This window comes from Mirounga angustirostris, unplaced genomic scaffold (assembly GCF_029215605.1).
Source record: "Mirounga angustirostris isolate CCGP_5_RB_7025 unplaced genomic scaffold, mMirAng1.0.hap1 SCAF_4, whole genome shotgun sequence".
In the NCBI taxonomy this organism is placed as follows: domain Eukaryota; kingdom Metazoa; phylum Chordata; class Mammalia; order Carnivora; family Phocidae; genus Mirounga; species Mirounga angustirostris.
Genome location: NW_026991712.1, coordinates 155,023,822 through 155,046,471, shown reverse-complemented (window position 1 = coordinate 155,046,471; position 22,650 = coordinate 155,023,822). Strand labels below are relative to the sequence as shown.

At 40.3% G+C, this 22,650-nt stretch overlaps 1 protein-coding gene across 2 annotated transcripts in view; it reads right to left on the bottom strand.

The window, feature by feature from the left end:
- Positions 1-22,650, bottom strand: part of ZSWIM5 (zinc finger SWIM-type containing 5) — a 202,483-nt gene that overhangs the window by 42,371 nt on the left and 137,462 nt on the right. For both annotated transcript variants that reach the window (XM_064589247.1, XM_064589248.1), the window contains exons 3-4: positions 17,754-17,902; positions 16,380-16,530 (exon numbers count right to left, since the gene is read on the bottom strand). In XM_064589247.1, coding sequence (XP_064445317.1) covers positions 16,380-16,530; positions 17,754-17,902 — 300 coding nt within the window. The remainder of the gene's footprint in view (positions 1-16,379; positions 16,531-17,753; positions 17,903-22,650) is intronic.

Genomic DNA, 22,650 nt, shown 5'->3' with positions numbered 1-22,650 from the left:
TTTATCTTATTTTTTCTTTCCCTTCCCTATATTCATGTGTTTTGTTTCTTAAATTCCACATATGAGTAAAATCATATGGTATTTGTCTTTCTCTGACTGACTTTTTTTTTTAATTTTTATTCATTTATTTGACAGAGAGAGAGAGAGAGTGAGCACAAGCAGGGGGAGAGAGAGAGGAAGAGGGAGAAGCAGGCTCCCAGCAGGGAGCCCGATGTGGGGCTTGACCCCAGGACCCCGGGATCATGACCCAAGCTGAAGGCAGACACTTAACAACTGAGCTACCCAGGCACCCACCTGACTGACTTATTTCGCTTAGCATAATACACTGTAGCTCCATTTATGTCATTGACAACAGCAAGATTTCATTCTTTTTGATGGCTGAGTAATATTCCAGTGTGTGTGCATGTGTGTGTGTGTGTGTGTGTGTGTACACCACATCTTCTTTATCCATTTATCAGCCAATGGACATCTGGGTTCTTTCCAGATAGTGCTGCTATAAACATTGCGGTGCATGTGCCCCTTCAAATTAGTTATTTTTGTATCCTTTGGATAAATACCTAGTAGTGCAATTGCTAGGTTATAGGGTAGCTCTATTTTCAACTTTTTGAAGAACCTCCATACTGTTTTCCAGAGTGGCTGCACCAACTTGCATTCCCACCAACAGTGTAGGAGGGTTCCCCTCTCTCCGCATCCTCGCCAACATCTGTCGTTTCCTGACTTGTTAATTTTAGCCATTCTGACTGGTGTGAAGTGGTATCTCATTGAGGTTTTGATTTGTATTTCCCTGATGCCGAGTGAGGTTGAGCACTTTTTCATGTGTCTCTTGGCCATCTGGATGTCTTCTTTGCAGAAATGTCTGTTCATGTCTTCTGCCCATTTCTTGATTGGATTCTTTGTTCTTTGGGTGTCGAGTTAGATAAGTTCTTTATAGATTTTGGATACTAGCCCTTTATCTGATATATCATTTGCAAATATCTTCTCCCATTCTGCCAGTTGTCTTTTGGCTTTGTTGACTGTTTCCTTTGCTGTGCAAAAGCTTTTTATCTTGATGAAGTCCCAAGAGTTCATTTTTGCCCTTGCTTCCCTTGCCTTTGGCGATGTTTCTAGGAAGAAGTTGCTGCAGCTGAGGTCGAAGAGGTTGCTGCCTGTGTTCTTCTCAAGGATTTTGATGGACTCCTGTCTCACATTTAGGTCTTTCATCCATTTTGAGTCTATTTTTGTGTGTGGTGTAAGGAAATGGTCCAGTTTCATTCTTCTGCATGTGGTTGTCCAATTTTCCCAACACCATTTGTTGAAGAGACTATCTTTTTTCCATTGGACATTCTTCCCTGCTTTGTTGAAGATTAGTTGACCATAGAGTTGAGGGTCCATTTCTGAGCTCTCTGTTCTGTTCCATTGATCTAAGTGTCTGTTTTTGTGCCAGTACCATACTGTCTTGATGATTACAGCTTTGTAATAGAGCTTGAAGTCTGGAATTGCTTTGCTTTTCTTTTTTAACATTCCTCTGGCTCTTCGGAGTCTTTTCTGGTTCCATAAAAATTTTAGGATTATTTGTTCCATTTCTTTGAAAAAAGTGGATGGTATTTTGATAGGGATTGCATTAAATGTGTAGATTGCTCTAGGTAGCATAGACATTTTCACAATATTTGTTCTTCCAATCCATGAGCATGAAATGTTTTTCCATTTCTTTTTTTTTTTTTTTTAAGATTTTAATTATTTGTCAGAGAAAGCACAAGGATGGGGAGTGGCAGGCAGAGAGGGAGAAGCAGGCTCCCCACTGAGCAAGGAGCTCAATGTGGGACTCAATCCCAGGACCCTGGGATTATGACCTGAGCTGAAGGCAGACTCTTAACTGACGGAGCCACCCAGGCATCCCTGTTTTTCCATTTCTTTGTGTCTTCTTCAACTGCTTTCATAGGTGTTCTATAGTTTTCAGAGTACAGATCTTTTACCTCTTTGGTAAGGTTTATTCCTAGGTATCTTATGGGTTTTGGTGCAACTGTAAATGGGATCGATTCCTTGATTTCTCCTTCTGCTGCTTTATTATGCATGTACACAAATGCAACAGACTTCTGTGTGTTGATTTTATATCCTGCAACTTTGCTGAATTCCTGTATCAGTTCTAGCAATTTTTTGGTGGAGTCTTTCGAGTTTTCTACATAGAGTATCATGTCATCTGCAAACAGTGAAAGTTTGACTTCCTCCTTGCTGATTTGGATGCTTTTTATTTCTTTTTGTTGTCTGATTGTTAAGGCTAGGATTTCCAGTACTATGTTGAACAATAGTGGTGAGTGTGGACATCTCTGTTGTGTTTCTGACATTAGGGGAAAAGCTCTCGGTTTTTCCCCATTGAGGATAGTATTAGCTGTGGGTCTTCCATATATGGCCTTTATGATATTGATGTACATTCTCTCTATCCCTACTTTCTTGAGTTGTTTTTTTTTTTAATCAAGAAAGGATGCTGTATTTTGTCAAATGCTTTTTCTGCATCTGTTGAGAGGACCATATGGTTCTTAACCTTTCTTTGATTAATCTGGTGTATCACACTGATTGATTTGCAGGTGTTGAACCACCCCACAGCCCAGGAATAAATCCCATTTGATCGTGGTGAATAAATCTTTTAATGTACTGTTGGATTCGACTAGCTAGTGTTTTGTTGAGAATTTCTGCATCCATGTTCATCAAGGATATTGGTCTGTAATTCTCCCTTTTAGTGGGGTCTTTGTCTGGTTTTGGAATCAAGGTAATGCTGGCCTCATAGGATGAGTTTGGAAGTTTTCATTCCGTTTCTATTTTTGGAAACAGTTTCAGAAGAATAGGTATTAATTCTTCTTTAAATGTTTGGTAGAATTCCCCTGGGAAACCATCCAGCCCTGGACTCTTGTTTGTTGGGAGGTTTTTGATTACTGATTCCATTTCTTTGCTGGTTATGGGTCTGTTCAGATTTTTCTTTCTTCCTGTTTCAGTTTTGGTAGTTTATATGTTTCTAGGAATTTATCCATTTCTTCCAGATTGCCTAACTTGTTGGCATAAAATTGTTCATAATATTCTCTTTATAGTTGTTTGTATTTCTGCAGTGTTGGTTGTGATTTCTCCTCCTTTATTCATGATTTTATGTGGGTCCTTTTTCTTTTCTTTTTGATAAGTCTGGCTAGGGGTTTATCAATCTTGTTAATTCTTTCAAAGAACCAGCTCTTGTTGATCTGTTCTGTTTTTTTTTTTTTTAATTTTCTGTATCATTTAATTCTGTTCTCTTATTTCCCTTTTTATGCTGGTTTTAGGCTTTATTTGCTGTTCTTTTTCCAGCTCCTGTAGGTGTAAGGTTAAATTGTGTATTTGGAGACTTTTCTTGCTTCTTGAGGAAAGCCTGTATTGCTATATACTTCCCTCTTGCTGCATCCCAAAGGTTTTGGACTGTCATGTTTTCATTTTCATTTGCTTCCATGTATTTTTAAATTTCTTTAATTTCCTGGTTAATCCATTCTTTAATAGGATATTCTTTAACCTCCATGTATTTTGTGGTCCTTCCAAATTTTTTCTTGTGATTGACTTCAAGTTTCACAGTGTTGTGGTCTGAAAATATGCATGGTGTGATCTCAATCTTTTTGTGCCAGTTGAGGCCTGATTTGTGACCTAGTATGTGATCCATTCTCGAGAATATTCCATGTGCATTTGAAAAGAATGTGCATTCTGCTGTGAGTGGGGTATTAAAGTCCCTACTATTATTTTTTTAAATGTCTTTTTCTTTTTTTTTTTTTTTAAAGATTTTATTTATTTATTTGAGAGAGAGAATGAGAGAGAGAGTGCATGAGAGGGAGGAGGGTCAGAGGGAGAAGCAGACTCCCCGCTGAGCAGGGAGCCCGATGCGGGACTCGATGCCGGGACTCCAGGATCATGACCCGCGCCGAAGGCAGTCGCTTAACCAACTGAGCCACCCAGGCGCCCTTTTTCTTTTTTTTTTTTTAAAGATTTTATTTATTTATTTGTCTGAAAGAGAGAGAGAGCACAAGCAGGGGGGAGAAGCAGGTAGAGGGAGAAGCAGGCTCCCTGCCGAGCAAGGAGCCTGATGCGGGACTCAATCCCAGGACCTTGGGATCATGACCTGAGCCAAAGGCAGACACTTTTAACTGGCTGGTATCCCAGGTATCCCAACTATTGTATTATTATCAATGAGTTTAAGTTTGTTACTAATTGATTTATACATTTAGCTCCCAAGTTGGGAGCATATGTTTCCAAGTTGGGGGCATAAGTATTTAAAATTGTTAGATCTTCTTGTTGGATAGACCCCTTTATTATGATATAGTGCCCTTCTCCATCTCTTGTTACAGTCTTTGTTATAAAATCTAATTTGTCTGATATAAGGATGGCTACTTCAGATTTCTTTTGACGTCCATTAGCATAATAGATTGTTCTCCACCAACTCACTTTCAATTTAGAGGTGTCTTTGGGTCTAAAATGAGTCTCTTGCTAACTGAACATAATAAAAAAAAATGAAATGAGTCTCTTGTAAGCAGCATATCAATGGGTCTTGTTTTTTTTTTAATCTATTCTGATACCATATGTGTTTTGATTGGAGCATTTAGTCCATTTACATTGACAGTAATTATTGATAGATATGAATTTAGTGCCATTGTATTTCCTGAAAGGCACTGTTCCTGTAGATTGTTCCTTTTTAGTTTTTTTGGTTTTTGGTCTCTCTTTCCTGCTCAAAGGGGAGCCCATTTAATATTTCTTGCACAGCTTATTTAATGTTCATGAACTCCTTTAGTTTTTGCTTGTCTTGGAAACTCTTTCTCTCTCCTATTCTGAATGACAGCCTTGCTGGATAAAGTATTCTTGGCTGCATATTTTTCCCACTTAGCATGTCGAATATATCATGCCACTCTCGTCTGGCCTGCCAAGTTTATGTGGACAGGTCTGCTACCAGCCTTATGCATCTACCCTTGTAAGTTAAGGACCTTTTATCCCTAGCTGCTTTCAGAATTCTCTCTTTATCTGTGTATTTTGCAAGTTTCACTCTGACATGTCTTGGTGTTGACCTATTTTTGTTGATCTTGAGGGGAGTTCTCTGTGCCTCTTGGCCTTGAATGCCTGTTTCCTTTCCAGATTAGGACGTTCTCAGCTATAATTTATTCAAATAAACCTTCTGCTCCCTTTCCTGCTCTTTGTCTTCTGAGACTCCTATGATACCGATTATTGTGCTTTGTGGAATCACTGAATTCCGTAAGTCTATATTTGTGCTCTAATAGTTTTCTTTCCCTCCTCTTTTCAGCTTATTTTCCATAATTTTGTCTTTTACATCTAGTAGGTTTTGCATCTCAGTTATAGCATTTTTTTATTTTGGCCTGACTAGTTTTTAAGTCTTTTATCTCTGAAGCAAGTGTTTCTCTGGTGTTTTGTATGGTTCTTTCAAGCCCCAGCCAGTATTCTCATGACTGTTTTTCTAAATTCTTGTTCAGATACATTGCTTATATCTGTTTTGAGCAAATCCCTGGCTGCAATTTCTTCTTGATCTTTCCTTTGGGGAGAATTCCTCCATCTTGTCATTATGTCTAGGTGTCTGTATTTTGTGTGTTATGAAAGCTTGTTATGTTTCTTGCTCCTGAGAGTAATACTATATTAAGAGTAAGAGTATTAAGGGGTCATACACTGTCTGGGGCCTGGCCCTTCAGGAAGTGTTTCTGATGTATGCTGTGTGCACGCTGCTGTTGTGTTTTGTTTGCTCTTTCACACAGGTCAGTCCTCTGCAGAGTTCCTCCTTGCTTGTAGTGGGGAGTGTCTGGACCTTTAATTAGGTGTGCTTTGATTCGTTTCTTAAGATAAGCCTGAAAAAAAAAAAGCCTGATCCAAGAAAAGAGAAAAGGAAAAGGAACAAAAAGGCAAACAAAGAGACAAAAAGCTGTAAGCCTGATTCCAAAGAAAAAGAAAGAAAGAAGGAGGGGCGCCTGGGTGGCTCAGTCAGTTAAGTGTTGGGTTCTTGATTTCGGCTCAAGTCATGACCTCAGGGTCGTGAGATCAAGCCCAGTGTGGGCTCTGTGCTGTGCATGGAGCCTGCTTATTCCCTCTCTCCCTCTCCCTCTGTCCTTCCTCCTTCTCCCTCTCTAAAAAAAAAAAAAAAAAGAAAAAAGAAAAAGAAATGAAAAGAAAAAAAAAAAGAAGAAACCTGATCCAAAAGATGAGAAAAAGAAACCAACCAACCAACCAACAAATGAACAAAAAGCCATAAGCCTGATTCCAAAAGGAAAAAAAAAAAGCCTTGTCCTACACCAGAACTGAAGCTGTTGCTTTGGCGCACTCTACGATCAACAAACTTGGTACATGCACGGGGCCTGTGCTGGTCCCCTGGGGGCGAGGCCCACTGTGCTGCTCACAGTCAGACCTGCCCTAGTAAAGATGCCCCTGCCAGGCGCAGGGGGGCGGGGTTTGGTGTAAGGAACTCCAGCCTCCCCTGGGGGCTCTGTGTTTCTCTCTGAAGTCTGACAGAGCTGGTGAGAGAGGGCTGGAAGTAAGAGTGGAAGATGGCATCACCCCGCCTTCTTGTCCCCCAGGGAGCGGAACTTGAGGCCACCACAGTTCAGGAGGCCCTCACAGGAAAGCTAACAATCTCCCCTCCTGTGTCCCAGGCTTTTGTCAGATCCCAGCACCACAGTTCTCTTGTGTTTTATCTCTGGCTGGAGGCTGGGATTCAAAACTCCAGATCTTAAAGGACTTAGCAAGGTGCAGAGCACTCCCCTCCCTCGGAGGAGAGCCTCACAGGGCTGTGGCCTGCACTGTTCAGTCCCAGAAAAGCAGTCCCATGGCTGTGCAGGTGCCTGAAGTCTATGATGAAGCACCACCAAAAGCTGCAACCAGGTTATCTGCCCTCTGCGCCCACCTCTGTCCCCTGCTGTTGAATGGCCGCTCCATGATGCCCGGCAGGTCTTTTGTCCTTGGAGAGGCAATATAACCTCTTCCAAATGTACTCCAGGAAGGGGAACATTCTCTCCCGGTGCAACCCAGGGGATCCCCATACCACGGCATATTGCTGTCTTGTGGTAACCTGACTTGCTGGTCTCTCTCCCACTCATGCCCTCTCTCCCTGAAAAGGTTCCCTCCCCATCACAGCACTGCGGCTTTTCTCTCCCCCAATTCATGTGTCCAAACCTTGCATCTGCCACATTCTCTCCCCCCAATTGTGCAGACTGTTTTCTTAATCCTCAGATCAATTTCCTAGTTGTTCAAAATTATTTGATGTCGATCTAGCTATGTTCCAGGGACAAGGCAAGCCCAAGGTCCCCCTACCACCCCTCCATCTTAACTTCTCCAAGCAGATTAGATTTAAAAAACTTTTACAAGACCAACAGTAAGTGATATCACTGTGAAATTTCAGATTAAGGATGACAAAGAGAAAACATATGGTTCCACAGAGAAAAGACATGACATTCTCCTGAACCAGAATGGCCTGGTACTTCGCAATGACAAGTGGAAGCTGGAGGACCATGGAGAAATGTCTTCAAAATTCTAAGGGAAAAGGACAAGTTTTCCAACCTAGAATTATATACCTATCAAAGTATCAATCAAAAGTGAGGGTAAAATTCAGCAATGCAAAATTTATTAATTACGGAAAATTCATCTTCCATGTACCCTATCTGAGGAAGCTACTGGAAAATGTACTCCACCAAAGCAAGAAAGTAAATCCACAGAGAGGAAGATGTTGCATTCAGAAAACAGGGGGTCCACATAGGAGAAAAAAAAAGAGAAGTCCTAGAATGATAGTGAAGAGCAGTATCTACATGACTACTCTGCAGCAGGTTTATAAAGCAAACAATCTAAACCAGGGATAGGAAAATAGATGGTTCTGGAAGAAATGTCTCTAACAAGCTAATAAAATTGATGATTATTTGATGTGATCAAATATATTATATGAAGATTTTAAATTTTAAATTACTGGTAGGCAATTTGGGGGTAAATTAATGATAACAACAGAAAAATCTGCAATCTCCCTAAAAGTCAAACAACCAACAAAAGTAATTATCAATTCCTGAAGGGGAAAAAAAGTTGTATAAGAAAGTACTACATGACTGTGTCAGTTGAGCAACTGCCTTTGGCTCAGGTCATGATCCCAGGGTCCTGGGATGGAGCCCCAGTTGGGCTCCCTGCTCAGCAGGGGAGCCTGCTTCTCCCCCTCCCCCTGCTCATGCTCTCTCACTCACTTTCTCTCTTTCAAACAAATAAATTAATAAAATCTTTAAAAAATAATAATAATGTAAACATTTAATTTTGATCTAACCTCAAATCATAATACCATTATTTGAGAGAAGGAGGGAGAAGTTCATGGTATGCATGTATGTGTGTATGTATGTATTGGGAGCTGTAGACTCAATGAGAATGAGACCTCTCATGAGAACCCTTGTTCTTTTTTTTTTTTTTAAGATTTTATTTATTTATTTGAGACAGAGAGAATGAGAGAGAGAGAGCTCATGAGAGGGAGGAGGGTCAGAGGGAGAAGCAGACTCCCCGCCGAGCAGGGAGCCCGATGCGGGACTCGATCCCGGGACTCCAGGATCATGACCTGAGCCGAAGGCAGTCGCTTAACCAACTGAGCCACCCAGGCGCCAGAGAACCCTTGTTCTTTCAGCCATGGGGGGACGCGGTGAAAAGATGGCTACCTGTAAGCCTGGAAGTGGGCCCTCGCTTGACACCAAATCTACCGATCACTTGATCTTGGGACTTTCCAGCCTCCAGAACTGTGAGAAACAAATTTCTTTTGCTTGTAAGTCACCTGGTCTATGGTATTCTTTTGTAGCACCCCAAACAGACTAAGACAGAACTAGTACAAGAAATGGGGTGCTGCTATAACAAATACCTGAAAGTGTGAAAGCAGCTTTGGAACTGAGTAAAGGGTAGAGGCTGGAAGAATCTTGAATTGCATGCTAAAAAAGCCTATGCTGCTGTGACTAGATCTTTAAAGATGATTTTGGTGAGGTCCCAGAAAGAAAAGAGGGGACTTATAAAGTCTTAATCTCCCTGAACAGAGTGTTGGTAGAAATACGGAAGGTAAAGGCCATTCTGATGAGGTCTCAGATGGAAATGAGGAACATGTTAGTGGAAACTGTAGGAACGGTGATCCTTGTTACATAGTGGCAAAGCACTTGGCTAAACTGTGTTCATGCTCTAGCAGAAGGGAGAACTTTTGAGTAATGAAATTAGCTGAGGAAATATCTAAGTGAAGTATTGAAAGAGTAGCCTGGTTCCTCTTGGCTACTTATAGTAAAATGTGAGAAGAGAGAAATAATTTAAAGATGGGATTGTTAAAAAGGAAGCAGAACTTAAATATTTGCAACCTCCTCAGCCTGTCCATATTGAAAAGAATAAGAAGCCCTATCTGGGAAAGAATACTAACGGTCTGATCCTTAGAGAGGTAAATCCTCATCTTTCATTGTAGGAAGATAAAAGATAATATCTAGAATGTAAAAATCAAGAAAGAACAGTCATTCTGAAATATGAGGGCATATTAGAAAGGGCAGCCAAAAGATTTAAAATTGCTCTTTCTGAGAAGTGGGAATTGGCAATGTGAAGGAATGGGGCAAGGGAATACTGTTCTTTATTTTAAAGTTTGTAGAAGTATTCGACGTTTTAATCTGTATACATGTATTACTTCGTTTTAAAAGATGAATAAAAGAACAGGAGTTCTTTGGGCAGAGAGATGGAGGGAGGGTGTATCCCAAACAAGGGGAAGGACATAAGCTAAGGCAAAGATGCTCTCAGGAGTCATTTTAGTCCCTTCGGATATTTAGTCTATTGGATGTTTTCTCCTTCCATAGGGACTGTGAGCTCCTACCAATTACAAAGTCCTTTAGGAACACCAGGCAGCAGGAAATCCTTAATATGTAAGGGCACGAGGCAAAAAATTTGGAACACTGTGGCATTAAGAAAGATGCATAAATATTCAGGTCATAAAAGAGTTACTTTCTCTACTTTTATTTTTTTTTTAAGATTTTATTTATTTATTTGACAGAGAGAGAGAGCACAAGCAGGGGGAGCAGGAGAGGGAGAAGCAGGCTCCCTGCTGAAGAGGGAGCCAGATGTGGGGCTTGAACCCAGGACCCCGGGATGTGGGGCTTGGTCCCAGGACCCCAGGATCATGACCCAAGCTGAAGGCAGACGCTTAACGAACTGAGCCACCCAGGCACCCCTCTCTACTTTTAGGATTTAAGAATCCTAAAGGCCTATATAAACGTAATAAGAAAGAATTTTTTTCTTCACACAGTAGCTCCCCAATGGTATCTGTGTTACACAGTTTGCTGGTTCTTCTAAAATTAATGTAGGGAGGGATATGGCCCCACCTACCAAGGAACAAAAATGATGAAAACGTGATCATTTAGGATGAGAGGAGTGCGAAAAACAGAATTTTGAGGAAACATTTAAGTCATGAGCAGAGAAGAAGGAGGAATAAGCAAAAGAGAAAGAGAGATAAGAGAGAGAAAAAACCCAGGAGAAATCAGTGACACACAAGCCAATTAGCAATGTCTAATGTAGCAGAATGTCAATATTAGTAACACACATTTACTTTACAGTTTATAAAGTGTTTTTCATTTATACTGAAGTCAAAGATTTTCACATTTAACCTTCACAAGTAGAATAAGAACCCCCAAAAAGCCATTAAATTTAGCAACTACAGGGACTCTAATGACATTATGAATGGCAAAATCAATAAGATAATAGGAATGGAAAACAGATCAAGTGAGCTGATAGAGGCTTAAGAAGTAAAGAAACAGGGGCGCCTGGGTGGCTCAGTTGTTAAGCGTCTGCCTCCAGCTCAGGTCATGATCCCAGAGTCCTGGGATCGAGCCCCACATTGGGCTCCCTGCTCAGTAGGAAGCCTGCTTCTCCCTCTCCTGTTCCCTCTGCTTGTGTTCCTTCTCTCACTGTGTCTCTCTCTTTCAAATAAATTTTTAAAAATCTTAAAAAAAAAAAAAAGTAAAGAAACAGGGTGCTAACTAAAGTCATCAAAGAGTTCCTATTTCTTAGGCATTCAGATATTAAAAAGGGGATCCCTAGAAAGTGAGTACATGCACCTTCACTGGAAAGTTAAAAATGAGTTTTCTGTCTTATTAAGTCCTAATAAATTTGTTTCAAAAACATTCAGAGACTATCACATCTCTAAGAAAGAGCCAAAGCAAAAAATTCTGTAGTTGCTTGCATATAATAGCATTCATGGTTCATGGGACTGTGTTACTAGTATCCAAAAGCATATTTTCCAGCAACTTAAAAAAAGTGTCAAAAACTCTAACCAAAGGTTAGCTACTATGGAAATTAAAAAATCACATAATTGGGGCGCCTGGGTGGCTCAGTCGTTAAGCGTCTGCCTTTGGCTCAGGTCATGATCCCAGGGTCCTGGGATCGAGCCCCGCATCGGGCTCCCTGCTCCGCAGGAAGCCTGCTTCTCCCTCTCCCACTCCCTCTGCTTGTGTTCCCTCTCTCGCTGTGTCTCTCTGTCAAATAAATAAAATCTTAAAAAAAAAAATCACATAATTATTATATAGTAAATATAATAGTAAAATAATAGCTACAATTTATTTCTTTTTATGGGCCAGGCATTATGTTTAACATTTTATATACATTATCTCATTCAGTCTTCCAACTCTGGGGGAAGTCTTGGGCTGGCTATAGAAGGTAGGAAACAGGGAACCAAGGAGGACTCTTAGATTTTCTTCTTGAGCCACTAGATACATCTTGGTGCTGATACAGAGATGGGGACAACAAGGGGAAAATCAGACTCTGGCAGGAAAATTAAGAGTTCAATGATGGTCTTATTAAATTTGAGATGTTTCTTAGAAGTGGTGGGTAGGTGGACACTGAGCCTAGAGCTCAGGAGAAAGGTCAGGGCTAGAGATATAAATTTGTGACTTACCTGTATCTAAATGGTATTTAAAACCATGGCACTTAGGGGCACCTGGGTGGCTCAGTCGGTTGGGTGTCTGATTCTTGATTTTGGCTCAGGTCATGATCTCATTGGTTGTGGGATCGAGCCCTTCACTGGCCTCTGCTCAGTGGGGAGTCTGCTTGAAGATTCTCTCTCTCTGCCCCTCCCCCCCCCAATAAATAAATAAATCTTAAAAAAAAAAAACCACCCATGGGACTGAATACGATCACTTAGGTAGAGAATGTAGACAGGGCAGTGGGTACTACGGAGTACTCAATATTCAAAAGGATTGAAGAAAGGCAGAAGAGCCTGCAAAACAGACTGAGAGAAAGCAGCCAGGAATATAGGAAGAAAAACAGGAAGATGGGGTTATAGAAGCCAAGAGAATAAGTTTCAAGAAGGGCATAGTCAATTTTATTGAAAATTACTAAGAGGTCAAATAAGATAACAACAGAGAAGTAACCATTGTATTTAACAATACTGAAGTCACTGGTGATTTTGACAAGAACAACTTCAATAAAGTGGCAGAAACGAGCAATGGAAGCTCAGTTATAGTGGGCTCAAGATAGAATGGAGGTGAGCAAAGGGGAAAGGATGACTACAGACAAGTTTTTCAAGAAATACTGCTTTGACTTCTGTACAGCAAAGGAAACAATCAACAAAACTAAAAGGCAACCTATAGAATGGGAGAAGATATTTGCAAATGACATATCTGATAAAGGATTAGTATCCAAAATATATAAAGAACTTATAAAACTCAACACCCAAAAACTGAATAATCCAGTTAAAAAATGGGCAGAAGACATGAAGAGACATTTTCCAAAGCAGACATACAGAAGACCAACAGATACATGAAAAGATGTCCCACATCACTCATCATCAGGGAAATGCAAATCAAAACTATAATGAGATATCACCTAACACCTGTTAGAATGGCTTAAATAAAAAACACAAGAAACAAGAGACGTTGGTGAGGATGCAGAGAAAGGAGAACCCTCTTACACTGTTGGTGGGAATGCAAACTGTTGTAGCCACTGTGGAAAACAATATGGAGGTTCCTCAAAAACCTCCCTACCCTACGATCCAGCAATTGCACTACTAGGTATTTACCCAAAGAATACAAGAATACTAATTCCATGGGATACATGCACCCCGATGTTTACAGCAGCATTATCAACAATAGCCAATCTATGGAGAGAGCCCAAATGTCCATTGACTGATGAATGGATAAAGAAGATGTGGTATATATATACAATGGAATATTACTCAGCCACAAAAAAGAATAAAATCTTGCCATTTGCAATGACACGGATGGAGCTAGAGAGTTTAATGCTTAGTGAAGTAAGTCAAGAAAGACAAATACCATATGAGTTCACTCAGATGTGGAATTTAAGAAACAAAACAAACAAGCAAGGGGAGAAAAAGAGAGAGAGGCAAACCAAGTAACAGACTTAACCACAGAGAACAAACTGATGGTTACTAGAATGGAGGTGGGTAGGGGGATGGGTTAAATAGGTGATGGGGATTAAGGAGTACACTTGTGATGAGTGCCAGGTGCTATATGGAAGTGCTGAATCACTATATTATACATCTGAAACTAATATTACACTGTCTGTTAACCAACTGGAATTTAAATAAAAACCTAAAAAAAAAGAAATATTGCTTTGAAGGAAAGAACAGAAATGTGGTAATAATTGGAGGGGGATGAGAACATCAAAGGCACTTTTTTTGAGATTGAAGATATTCAAGCATTTTTGTATGCTGATCGAATTGGTCCAGTAGAGAGGGAGAAACTAATAATGCCAGAGAAAGGAGATAACTGCAGAAGCAAAATTCTTGAGAAGAGGAGATGGCACAGGACCCAGAGCAAATATGTAAGAATTGCCCTTTTATAGGAGCAGAGATACTTCACAGATTTTAACAGAATATAAAGCAAACCATATGTGTACAGATATGGGGAGATGAGAAAACTTCATGTCTGACTGCGTCTATCTTCTCTGGTTCAGGATCTGAAAGTAGTGAGTTCACTCCTCTAAATTCCTAGAATCCCTGCCTAGGCCCTCCCAAGTGAGCAGACCTTGTGAACAATAAGGAACCCTCAGAGTAGTAAGGGGAAGCATGCATGCACCATACTCTAGTGTCTCATCCAATAAGGCTTCTCTTAGTGCAATGGTTCTCAAATTGTGGTCTCTGGAACAGCAGTAACAGCATTCCTTAGAAATTTGTTAGAAATACAGATTATCAGGCCCTACTCCAACCTACTGAATTAGAAACTCTGGGGACAGGGCCCAGCAACCTGTTAAATAAGTTGGTAATTTTGAGAAGTTTGAGAACCACTGTCTTTGCAGAATCCTGAGGGTTTCTTAGAAGACTGAAACAGCAATTTCTTAGATACGAAAATGTCAGAAGCAAGAGCTTTTCATAATGAACCTAAGGATATGACAAATGCTTTAAAAGCACTGGGAGCCAGCTGTGTTAACTTCTTCTCACCTACCTTTGCCTCAAAGGCCAGGCCCAAGTCCACAGCACAATCCCACGAGTATGACAGAAATTACTCCATGAGATTCAGGCCTCAGATGAAACTGACTCACTAAAGAAGGCTGATTTTAAATTTAAAAACATGCACTTTAGAGAAAAATAAGTACATAACAAGATAGAATTGAGGGAGATGTTGCAGAGGGATGCTTGATTTGGAGTCAAACATACTGCTGTTCCATGGGTAGAACCACCATGTGTGATCTTGAATAAAATACTTCACTCTTCTGAGCTCAGTTTTCTCATCTAAAAATATGAAGGTGCCAAAATCTTACCCTGGAAGGGAGTCCGTGACTGCAATCCCTTCTGAGTAAAGAGTCTAGTAGTAGTCCCCAAGTTGCCATGTATTGTATCATGTGACCCTGGTCACAAGAGGTTGGACCAGTAGCTTTAAACCAATAGTGCAACATTCAGAAAGTGTGACTATGTCATGGCAGAGACAGTTTTCTATAATTTTATTCTGTATCTAGAAGTAACCAGAGCTATCTCTGTTTCTTTGCAGTAAACACAAAATTACCTCATAGGGTTGTTATGAGAATTAAGTGAAAAAATGTCAGTATAATCTGTAACACAGCGACTGGCACATAACATCCAAAAATGTAGCTATTCATTGCTAATGAGAGCTCCAAAGCCATTAGTGCCACAGGTGAGATCAAAAAGCCTCAGCACCCAAAACAAAACCCCCAAGTAAATGAGTATAGTTGCAGAGTCATGAAGCCTCACTCTGCAAGGCTTTTAGCTCTGAGGCTATGAAATATATGCTCCAGGAGCTTCAGCCCAGAAGAACTCACTGAACTCCTAACCTGCGGCTTTCTCCTGTATTACTCTGTATGAGTGGAAAGTTTGTTGTTGCTTTCTGGCATGGAGGAAGTACGGAGGAGCTATATATTAGAACTTATAGAATATGTTACACAGAACTTTTCCAGTATAAGTAAAAGTGGGGCCATGATTGGATTTAGGGCATGGAAGATTCTGAAAACAGGGAGAGGAGTTGAGTATTAGCACTGCAAAACTGGCCTTGGAGTAGTGGAATGATACAGAGAAATGATGACCAAAGAAGATGGCCTTGATGAGGAGAATCTAGAACAGAGAGGCCATTCAGGAGGCCACAGGTCTAATTTAATCTAAAAGTTCCCAATGCCTTCAACTAGACCAGTGGTGATGGGAAATTAAAAAGTGTGAACGGACACTGAATTGCATTTTGAAGGTCAAGGCATCAAATGAAGTTGGTGACTGAATGTTGGGAATGAAAGAAAAATGAGTGCTTGACAGTCAGTTTTGTAGAATGAGGAATGGTGGTGCCACTGCCAGAGTTAGGGGAACCTCTTTTGCTTGAAGCCTGAATTCATTTTTGGATTTCTCAAGCTTGAGGTGATTGGGGATTTTTCAGTGGAAATGGTTATAGGGCAGTGCAGATTAAGTGGAAAGAAGATGAGGCTGAGATCAACATAGAGGTAAGCTCTGAAGCCATGACATTAAAAAAAAAAAAAGTTCTCAGGGGTGTATAGAGGAAGAAGAATAGAAGTCCAAGGCTCAAGTCTTGGAAACCGCCCTATGTCTAAGAGGTGTGTCTAGGAGTAATATAAAAGAGCAAACCCAGGGAAAGCAAGAAAAGTAAGGTTGATAAGTATTTGGAGAGCCAGGCTAGTGCCAGGCAACAGAAACCAAGGGAAGACATTTTCCCTCAGCAAAGACTTCTATGTGGTAACATCTGGAACAGAATACTGATGTCAACAGCAAAGCACAATGCTGTGGAAGCAACACAAGTGAGTTCAGAATACTCTGGGTAGCCTGTGTAGAGCCTATATTTTCCACAGCTAGGCTAAAGTTCATTTAGCAAGACCCATGTAATGACTGATGGCAAGTGTTCACTAACACTGTCACAGGGGGCAAACTGGTAGGACAGACATAGCACTTCTCTGAGATTATAGGGACTTACCTAACTCATCCCAGAGTTGCCTGCACTTATCTGTCATGCTTGTTCCCTGCTGCCTCCAGAGTGTGAGTCGTGGGTCAGCCATAAACTGCTCAGTTATCAGCGTCAGCATCCTGGCTCCATTGGAATCCCTCATCCGCAGCATCTCTCGAACCTGACACATAAGGAGGGGCCAGGGGTTGGTGACTGCACATCATAAAAAAGCAGGAGGAGAAGGAAGGGGAGGAGAAGATGAAGTATCTAAGCATAACACACCCAAAGAGCCAAAAAGAGGGCTTCTTGTTCTACAAGCAAGTTCTCTGCATATATCAAGAAAACCTGTTGTACACAATGAGATACCACTTCACATCCACTAGGATGGCTAGAATCAAAAAGTCAGATAACAACAAGTGTTGGTGAGGATACAGAGAAATCAGACCCCTGACACACTGTTGGTGGGAATGTAAAATGATGCAACCACTTTAGAAATCAGTATAGCAGCTCCTCAGATGATTAAATGTAGAATTATATGACCTATCAATTCCAATCCTAGAGAGAAATGAAAACACATGTCCACACAGAAACTTCTATGAGAATGTTTATAAAAGCATGATTTATAATAGCCAAAAGGTGGAAATAATCCAAGTATCCACTAACAGAGAATGGATAAACAAAAGTGGTATACCCATACAATGGAATATTATTCAATCATAAAAAGGAATTAAGTATGGATACATGTCACAACATGGATGATCCTTGAAAATATGTTAAGTGAAAGAAGCCAGTCACAAAAGACTATATACTATATTATTCCACTCTTAGGAAAGCCCAGAATAGGGAAATCTAGAGAGACAGAAAGTAGCTTAGTGGTTGCTTAGGGCTGGCGGAGGGGGAGTGAGGGATAGGGGAAGTGACAGGTAAAGGGTATAGGGTTTCTTTTTAGGGTGATGAAAATGTTCTAAAGTTGACTATGGTAACGGGTACACATATCTGTGAAAAATTAAAAACCACTGAATTGCAAACTTTAAATGGGTGAATCACCCGTCACTAAAGGTGTTAAGAAAAAAAAAAAGAAAACCTGCTGTGAGAGCCCAGAGTTCTAAAATACTACATCTCTTCAAGGCCTCATTTGGCAGCCTTGGGTTCAAAGCAGAGGGATGGTGGCTTCCTTACTAAAACCCCCAGCAAAGCTAACTTATTTAGAGTGGAGCAGAAGGAAGAGGACTACCACGGTGAGGTAGTAGGGGGTCCCTGGTTGCCAACTGCTCTGGATCAGGTCTGCTCTGATCAGCCCTCCCATTAATTTTCAAGTATTCAGTACAGATAGGTCAAGTGAATGAAGCCAGAAGTGTTGTGAGCCCAGTTTACTTAAAGAAAAAAAATACTTTCATATCTTACCTTGGCAAACATTGAATTGAGTTGCTTCCCAGAGCCATAGTAACCACCCTGGGAGAGAAAGAGCTTCACTTGTTCTTTCACCTGTTCTTCATCCAAATGCCAACAGTTCTCATCATCAATGCTGGCCCCAGCTGTGGGGTCAGGGGCACCTATGAGGAATGGGAATGGTGAAATGAATCCCCTGAATTCATATGCCCCACATTTGGCAGGAGGGGTACGCTGTGAGTAGATTAAAAAATGGATGGCTTATTCTGCCTTATTCTGGGCTTTTGTCAACTGTGTGGTCCTAAATAAATGTAGGAGGGCTAATGCTAGTTTCATACTCACTTATGTCTCAGTCTTATCCCCTTCTAAGGTCTACAAATACCATTCTAGGGGGAAAAATCCCAGAAGGAAATGCACAAACACGAAAACAGTGATGTATTTTTTTTCCTAGGAGGGTGACATTTATTTTTTTTTCCTTCTTTTTGCCTTCCTATGAAGTTCAAATAAACCTTAAAGTACAGGTTTAAAAACTCTGTTTTTAAAGTTCATTATGCAATTGTAGCTTCTGAGCGGAGTCAACACTTCTAAATCTCTAGAAACTTGTCCCTTAAAGGAAAGGCAGAGTTGCATACAAGGTGAAAAATTTCATAAATTTATACTCAAAATATCTTTCATATCTGGACTCACCGCACCACCTTCAAACAGTTTTGGTTATTTACACATCCCTCTCCCCTCATGCCCTGTCAGCTGCTTGCTCACAGGTGAATCACACACAGCACAGTGCTGGTAATGTGACAGGCACCTAGGGAATATTTATGGAATGAAAACTGAATCTTCTCTCACTTTCTCAAAGACAGAGTCCTGTGTTAGGTTTTTAGATACCTGCCTCCAAGTGATAAAAGGCTGTAAGTCAAATGCTCTACAGGTGTGGTCATGCAATATATTATAAATTCATGTCATGTTTAATCAGTCAATCTACTTTTTCTCTTGTCTTCCTGTATCAAAGTCCTGTTAAAATGAAATCTAGGTCTACCCAGAAAACCTATTCTTTTGCTAAGCTTTTTTAGTGCATCTTATTGTCCATGAAATCAAAAGGGTTCACACATTCAGTTATTCTACAAGTACTAATTAATACATGTGACTGTCTAGTTTATGGTTACTATATGCTACTTTTCTTCGAATGTATTATTCTAGACACAGCTCTTTTTTTTTTTTTTTAAGATTTTATTTATTTATTTGACAGAGAGACAGCGAGAGAGGGAATACAAGCTGCGGGAGTGGGAGAGGGAGGAGTAGGCTTCCAGCTAAGCAGGGAGCCTGATGTGGGGCTCGATCCCAGGACCCTGTGATCATGACCCGAGCCGAAGGCAGATGTTTAACGACTAAGCCACCCAGGTGCCCCTAGACACAGTTTTGTCTTCCCCACTCAGAAGTCTTCAGTGATGCATCATTTTTATTATAATAAGTCCAAATGCCTTAGCTTGGCATTCAAGGCTCTCCATGCTCAGGCCTTATCTTTCATTTCTAGCCTTGTCTACCCTATATTTATACTATGTTTCAGCTAGAAACTTAGTGTTCTCAGAAATCAACCACATTTCCTTATGACTTTACTTCTGCTTTTTCCTTTATTTCTCTCCCTCTCCTGCAACCCGTTCTTCGGCCAAACAAATGATACTTCTTATCATCAGTATTGCCTTAGCTCTAGAGTCAGGGCTGCAATGAGCAATAGAAACCATAAAATAAGCATACAGAAAAGCCAACACTGGCATGCTTCATGTACTGCTTAATTCACTTGGCAGGGGAGGCTCTTTTTACCCCCTCACTAAATTAGCCATATAACCCATTGCCACCTATCAAAAGTTATGTCCATTCTATGCTCAAATACATATAAAAGGAGTAATACTCTTAGCACTTTATTATTACTTTTCTTAAAGACCTGTTGCATTTTGTTCTACATCAGAATTGTGCATTTTTCATACATTCCCCAAATTGAAGTTTTTAAAGAGTAAGTGTTCAGTTTTGTACCTCACAGTGCCTTGCTCATTATAGCACTGAGTTAATATTTATAGAATAAACAAATGCATGTCTCACTGACCATCCAGATTTAAGCTCCAGTTGGGCAAATAATATATACTATACTTCTTTTGTATCCCTAAAGTGCAAAGCAGAACAAATATCCTCCTTATCCTTAAATATTTGTTAATAAGAGCCGTATTTTTAGTGCTTCCTACATGCCAAAGTCTAAGCACTTTTTTTTTATTCTTATGTTAATCCCCATACATTACATCATTAGTTTTAGGTGTAGTGTTCCATGATTCATTGTTTGTGCATAACACCCAGTGCTCCATGCAGAACGTGCCCTCTTTAATACCCATCACCAGGCTAACCCATCCTCCCACCCCCCCCAAGCACTCTTTATACATATCCTCACTAAAACATACTCTCCTTGAGGGCAACCCGTTTTGTTTGCTGGTTTATTTGCAACATATAGAACAGTACTTGGCACACAGTAGGTGCTCAATGATTATTTGGTAAGTAAATTCCAATGAACTCTTATAACTCTATAAGGTAGTATTATTATTTTAATTTTAAAAGGAAAAACTAAAGCTTATACAGGAAAGTAATATAACAGATGGAAAGTATGTGAACCAGTATCTATAAGCTGGTCTCTCTTCAAAGTCTGTTTTTCACTACAACACTAAACTTTAGCCTCTAGCCTCATAGGCCTGAGGATGGAGACCCATAAGCTTGTTTCACACCATAAAGCTGGATGGTGTGTATGAAGATAGTCAAATCCTTTCTTCGCCTATTCCACTATATAGAATATAGGATTAGTCAGAATACGGCATTTTCCCCTTAGTGAGGATGATAGAGTTCTCACCAGTACAGTGATTCTCAAATGTTAATATACAGAATAATCACCAAGGGTTTGTATTAAAAATGCAGATTATAGAGTCTCACCTCTAATGATTCTAGTTTTCAGTAGCTCTATGAAGACAGAACTGAGATAAAATGAGATATACTAGGCATGAACCAAGGACTGGGCCTTTGAGTACCTTGCTGCCAAGGATGGGGATGAGGGAAGAACAGAAATCGTGCTCCAAAAACAAGCAGAGATGATTTGAATACCAGTTCTGACTCTTGCGTGGTCTAATTAGCACATGAAAAAGCAGGAACAGGACCCAATATCCCGTGGGTGATGGCCTTAATTAACTGGCTGGAAGTGTGGAGTGATAACTCCTTATAAAAGTTCAAAGGGGTATGGAGAAAACTGGAGAATCTTTTAGGCCCAGGTGGTGGTAGTGGCAGCAGCTCTGGAAGAAATAAGGCACAGTTTATAAATACGCAGTGTACAGACTATAGAAAACTGCTGGGACAGGGCTCGGATAAGGCAAAGCCTCGAGAGTTACTAACAGTAAAATTTCAACTAGAACTTCAGAAGGATTTGTTTATTTGATAGGAAAAAAAGGAAGGTAAACTATGTAAATGTTTGCTATCTACAATGAACCCAGGAGATGAGAAAGAGAGCTACCAAAATGGATGGTTGCAGCAAAAAAGGGAGTGAGTCAGTATTTGAGGCATCCAGGTAACACTACTATAAGGAGTTGGTGTAACTGTTGAAGGAATTAAAGTCATCTAGGAGAGCATGAGTTGGCAAGAGGCCCCGAGGAGGATTTTCTAAGACATTTTCATTTACTCAACCAATATTAATTGAAAGCCTACTATGTGTCAGGACCTGTGCCAAATACTGGATGTATGGTGGTAAACAAAGCGGATATAGTTCTTACCCTTGTGGAGCTGATAGACTAGTTGGGGAAAGGGACGTTAAACAAATAATTACACATGTACATATTTGTGTGGGAAGAAAGACAAAGTTTTCCCTGAGAAGGTGGCATTTCAGTGAACACCCAAGGAATGAATTAGGAGTTAGCCTAGCAAAGAGTGGAGAAAATACTGTGTGTATTTTTTGCTCAAAGAAGCACAAAGTCATAAATTATTGTGGTGATTGAGTATAGTTATAATAAGGGGGAGAGGATAGGAAGAGTATTTCAAGAAGAGGGAAAATCACATGAAAATGTAAGCAAAAGCCACATGATTCAAGGTTTTACAGGCCATATGAAATCTGGACTTTACCCATAACAAAATCCGTAGTTATAGAAAAGTTAGTCTGGATAGCTGTGTGCAGAATGGAATAAAAGGGAGCAATAGTGGAAAAGGTATCTAGGTGGGAGATTATGGTAGCTTGATTTAGGGTGATGGTAGTTATCAATAGAGAAATGGAAAATGATGAAATATACTTTGGAGGTAAAATTAACAGGTCTTGCAATGAAATGTGTATGGATTATAAGTGAAAAGTATTAGGGATGACTATAAGATTTCTATCATGATCCAGTGGCTAAATGGTGGTGCTATTTATTGAGCAAGTTTGGGGAGGGAGATAAATTCACATTTGGATATGTTGATCTGGGGATGTCTCTGTGATATGGAATAGTCAGTTGGATATAGGAGAAGTAATCTGTGAGTTATAGTACATAGATGACGCTTCAAGTCAAGGATGTAGCTGAGATTGCCTACAGAGATCAGAATAAGAAGAGGAGAAAAATTAAGATTAATCTGTAAGAAATGTCAAGATTAAAGGTCAGATAGTAGAGGAGGGTAGAGCATGTAGGAATGAATGAACAAGAACACAGATAATTTTTTTTTTTAAGATTTTTATTAATTTATTTAACAGAGATAGAGAGCACAAGTAGGCAGAGCGGCAGACAGAGGGAGAGGGAGAAGCAGGCTTCCCGCGGAGCAGGGAGCCCGATGCGGGGCTCGATCCCAGGACCCTGGGATCATGACCTGAGCTGAAGGCAGCCGCTTAACTGACTGAGCCACCCAGGTGCCCCGAACACAGATAATTTTAATT